This window comes from Meriones unguiculatus, chromosome 1 (genome assembly GCF_030254825.1).
Source record: "Meriones unguiculatus strain TT.TT164.6M chromosome 1, Bangor_MerUng_6.1, whole genome shotgun sequence".
Taxonomy (NCBI): domain Eukaryota; kingdom Metazoa; phylum Chordata; class Mammalia; order Rodentia; family Muridae; genus Meriones; species Meriones unguiculatus.
In genome coordinates this window covers 155,038,736-155,043,435 of record NC_083349.1, presented here as the reverse complement: position 1 = coordinate 155,043,435, position 4,700 = coordinate 155,038,736, and the positions used below count along the sequence as shown (strand labels likewise).

The window sequence follows — 4,700 nt, the reverse complement described above, 5'->3', positions numbered from 1 at the left end:
ATCTCATTGCCGAGCGGCAAACTGAGACAATCGTAGTCCCACATTGTCACAGGTTGGAGGCACTGCTGAGAGCTGAACTTGCCACCGGCTGCAGGGATCTCTGGTGCAGCAAGGTCTCGTTTCTCTACAAGACCAACTCTTGGATGCTTGGAGGCTGCTCAGCTCCGACTCCTTGCTGCTCTCTGCAGCTGCATCCCATAGAAACTGAAGGGTGATAAAAGAGCAGGGGGTGGAGTGCCCTCAGCCTGCTCATCTCTGTGGCTTCCCCCTCACACCACCCGGCAACACACACACACACCCCGGAAGGAGCAACAGGAGGGCCCTAGCTTAAGAGTAAGTCTGAAGACAATGCCGAAGGGCTGGTATCTTTCCTCTCTATCTTCCTGGTTTTTGAGAACATTTTGCTCTCTGTGCAGAGTTAGAGCTGGCTCTGTGGGGAGAATGGGTTTAGACTTTAGAATGGGTCCTGCAGGAGAGTCTGGGACTCCAATCCCGAAGATGGCTGAGGTACTCAGCTCAGGCTAGAGTGCCAACGTGTAGGGCAGGCTCTCACCAGGCTTAGGGGATGGAGAAGCTGCAATGTCCTGGGCAGTAAAGACTCCTTCACTCTAGCAGAGGGGCATCTCTCTGTCCATCTTCCACATCCTCTGCCCATTGCCAGTACATCCCAGGAGAGAACTGGAAATGTGTTGGCAGATACTGAGGTGCAGGCCTAAAGGTGGAAGCTTCCTTGCATCCTCATGCCTGGATGTACTCCCAAGCCCCGAGAGGCCAGCAGGGTTCTTAGCATTGGCTGTCCCAGCCCGAGACTTAAGGGTGATTTTGAGATAGACTGGGATTGGTTGAAGTGAGCTAAGGACAGTACTCTGGTTGGAAGGACAGAATGGGAATGTGCTACTCTGAGGAGCCATGGGCTCTGCCTAGAGAATGGAACCAGGGTTGGCACTTGATGGCCACAAGGAGAATCTGGCACAATTTCCAGTAACCAATGTTACTTGGCCAGGAGGCTAGGTGTGGGTTGGGACCAAGGTTCTAAACTCCCAATCCATACATCACTGAGTTAGCAAAACTGCATCTAAGTGTAGAAGCGCTTGGAACCATTCCTCACAGGCCTCCTCTTTAGAGCTGTTTGCTTTTTTTCCTCCTTTCCCCCGTTGATCGGTTTGATTTCTACATCTCTGCAATGGTTTGCGTTGGGGGGTCAGACCCAAGTATTATTTTACCTGCCTTGACGTTCCGTGTTGCTGCTCTACACAGAAGGTTCCAGGAGCAGCCAGAGTGTTTCAGCAATCTAGGGGAGCCTCGGAACCCCTACTCCGTCTTCAGTGCCTGGTGGTTGGAGGGAGTGGGGTGCATCTTACCTTCCTGGTTTATCACAGGCTCCTCTCTGCAGCAGGCCATGGCACTATGGTGGCAGATGCTCTTGGGGCTGTGGACAGTCATGCCCGCAGTGGCAGAGGACAGGCTGGTCAACGTCTGCATGAATGCCAAGCACCACAAGCGAGAGCCTGGCCCAGAAGACAAGCTTTACTTAGAGGTACACAGACCGGAGCTGGTCCAGGGGTGAGGAGGCTTCTTAGACTTGTTAGAGAAGGCTGGGTGCAGTGGCACATGCCTGTAATCCCAACACTCTGGGAGGCAGAGGCAGAGGCAGGTGAGTTCGAGGCCAGCCTGGTCTACAAAGTGAATCTAGGACATCCAGAGCTACTACACTGAGAAACCCTGACTCAAAAACCAAAGAGAGAGGGAGAGAGGGAGAGAGGGAGAGAGGGAGAGAGGGAGAGAGGGAGAGAGGGAGAGAGGGAGAGAGGGAGAGAGGGAGAGAGGGAGAGAGGGAGAGAGGGAGAGAGGGAGAGAGAATTATTAGAGAAGGAATACAGGCAAATGGTCTCCATACACCTCAGCCATAACTATTTAGTTTGGGGGTCATCCAGGGTTTTGCCCCTGAGTTGCTCTGGCCACTTGGGAACAGGTAGTTGTCATTCCAAAGGCTCTGTTGGCTAACTGTGGTCAGTCCAAGCCTTCCCGCCAGCATGCACTGGTGAGAAATAGGCCTTAATTTGTTTCCTTGTCAGTCTCCTTAAGGCCATTACAGAGCTGGGGGGGGGAGCAGGGAGGACAGTCCAACTACAAGTCCCTCCTACCCATCGTGATAATCCAGGTTCCTGAATCTTTTGTGGACCTCTTTTTATTTGCTTTCCTGGATTTATATCTTCCCTGGAGCTGGCATCAGGAAGTTCTGCAGGAAGACAGGGGAGGGAGGTCAGTGGCCAGGAGTAGCCCACTCTTCAGGTCCATATTGACAGATGCCAGTGTCCCTCCTCTACAGAGGACCTCAAGGTGTCCCTTCTCCTGACACCCTTCTGCCCAAGACGCTCAACCCCAACCTCTTACCCCTGCCTGTTGCTTCTCCCTCCACCTTCAGTGCCTGCCCTGGAAGGACAATGCCTGCTGCACACTGGCCACAAGCTGGGAAGCCCACCTTGACGAGTCCTTGCTCCTTAACTTCAGCATGATGCACTGTGGACTGCTGACCCCCGTCTGTCATAAGCACTTCATCCGGGCCATCTGCTTCCACCAGTGTTCCCCGAACCTGGGGCCTTGGATCCAGCCGGTGAGGAGACAGGAGGCAGACCCATGTACCACCCTTCCATTCAGTCCTAGGCTGGCCTCTCCAAGAGGCGAGTAGGAACAGGAGAGGCCGTCCCTCTAAAGATAAGAGGCCTCTGCGAGGGAAGGGGATGGAGGGAGCCGCCTCTGTCCCTGAAGAACAGCATGGGGACACTGTCTGGTGGGGGCAGTAGGACGAGGCTGGGTGAAATGAGATGAGTCTGAGTGTGAGTGCCATTTCCTGTTCTTGCCTAACAGTATAGTCTGGGACCAATAGCCACCCTGCCTCTTGGTTCTCATTTACCCATTGATGGTGGTGGTGGTGGTGGTGGTGGTGGTGGTGGTGGTGGTGGTGGTGATGAGTTACCTAGGACTGACAGATGCCTCAGTCAGTAAAGTGCTTATCACACAAGCATGAGGACCTGAGTTCAGGTGAGGAAGTGTGCAGTTGTAACCCCAGCACTACAGAGGCAGAGACAGGCGGGTCGCCGGAGCTTGCTAGCCAGCCAACCTCGCCTGCCTGGTGAGCTGTAGGCTGGTGAGTCTGTCTCTAAACCAGTGCCTAAAGAACGACACTTGAGGTCATCCTCTGCCCCCACACATACACATACACAGACACACATTCACATGCACTTACAGAAGGCGCACACACAGAAAAGAAATAATGCTTACAGACTTTGTAAAGGATTCAGCCTCTGCCCCTCTCTCTCTCCCTGTACCCAGGTGGCCTCAAACGGTCAGGAAGAGCGGGTTTGGGGTGCACCACTCTGCTGGGAGGATTGTGAAGAATGGTGGAAAGACTGTCAGTCATCTTACACTTGTAAATCCAACTGGCTCGACGGTTGGGACTGGAGTCGGGGTGAGTGGACCGACTGGGTCCTTGGGGGTTCTCAACCCGGGTGAGGATGCGAACCTCCCTATATCCCCCATGATGATGGGGACTCAGAAGGGGAAGTTACCAGCCATCCTCAATCCCCGCAGGGAAGAACCGCTGCCCAGAACAGGCGCCCTGCCGCCCTTTCCCAGATTACTTCCCCACCCCCACTGACCTGTGTGAGAAGATATGGAGCAACACATTCAGGGCCAGTCCTGAGCGCAGGAATAGTGGACGGTGTCTGCAGAAGTGGTTCGAGCCCAGCCAGGGCAACCCCAACACGGAAGTGACCCTTCACTTTGCCAGCTCGGCCTCAGCCCAGGGGCTTTCTTACACCCTCACAGCCCTCTCTCTGTGCCTTTTTTTCCACTTCTGAGGGGCCCCTTCTCCTACCCACAATCCTTCTGGGCCATGGCCATCTCTTTCCTCTGACTATTCAGGTTGGGTGCAGGCTGGTGCCTGAACATCCCATGCCACCCCAGGTCTCCTCAGTTGCTAGGCTCTACCTCCACTGGCCTGGCCGGCAGCTGGTACCCAGGAGCCTAAGGGGTCTTATTTCTGCTGCTTTTAGAGTGTTACTACAGGATTCCAGGCACTTCTTCTCCTGCCACATCCATCTCTTTTTGTGACAGAGACAATGTTGACACCCAAGTGATCTGTCCTATCAATAAAACCTTCAATAAACCAGCAGGGAAACTCTCCTCTCTGTGTGTCACTCTGCTCTGGTCCCATGGGTACCAATCCAAGATGTATAAAGAGAGAGCTGATTAGTCCTCATTAAGATTTTAATAATTTTTCTTGATTACTAAGGGGAGGTGAGAATTGCTAATATTTATTGGCCATTTGGAATGTTTCTCTCTTACATACTGTGTGTGTGTGTGTGTGTGTGTGTTCCTTTTCTCCCTCTCTACCTCTCCCATTTTTTGAGGAAGACTCTCATGTATCCCAGGTTTAAGGAGGACCTTAAACTTCTGGTTGTCTTGCCTGCACCTTCCAGTTGTGAGGATTACACACATGCCACCACCTTTGGTATCATGCTGTGCTCAGGAACTAGCATGCTGGGCCAGCACTCTAATAACTAAGCCATATCCCAGCCTCTCTTCCTCTTATTCCATAGTCATGACAGGCTGGTCTTGAGTTTTTGGCCCTTGACTTCTAAGCTGGATTTTCTGCTTTCTAATATTGTTCCCCCCCCCCAGTATTGAGGGGTTTGAAA

The 4,700-nt window shown here is 53.0% G+C and overlaps 1 protein-coding gene across 1 annotated transcript; it reads left to right on the top strand.

Annotated features, from left to right (window-relative positions):
- Positions 1 to 209: 209 nt before the first annotated feature.
- Izumo1r (IZUMO1 receptor, JUNO) lies at positions 210 to 4,166 on the top strand. The gene is made up of 5 exons (XM_021635172.2): positions 210 to 333; positions 1,380 to 1,537; positions 2,426 to 2,614; positions 3,334 to 3,469; positions 3,592 to 4,166. Exons 2-5 carry the CDS (start codon positions 1,400 to 1,402, stop codon positions 3,858 to 3,860), a joined length of 732 nt encoding a protein of 243 aa, XP_021490847.1. The 5' UTR covers positions 210 to 333; positions 1,380 to 1,399; the 3' UTR covers positions 3,861 to 4,166.
- The last annotated feature ends 534 nt before the right edge of the window (positions 4,167 to 4,700 follow it).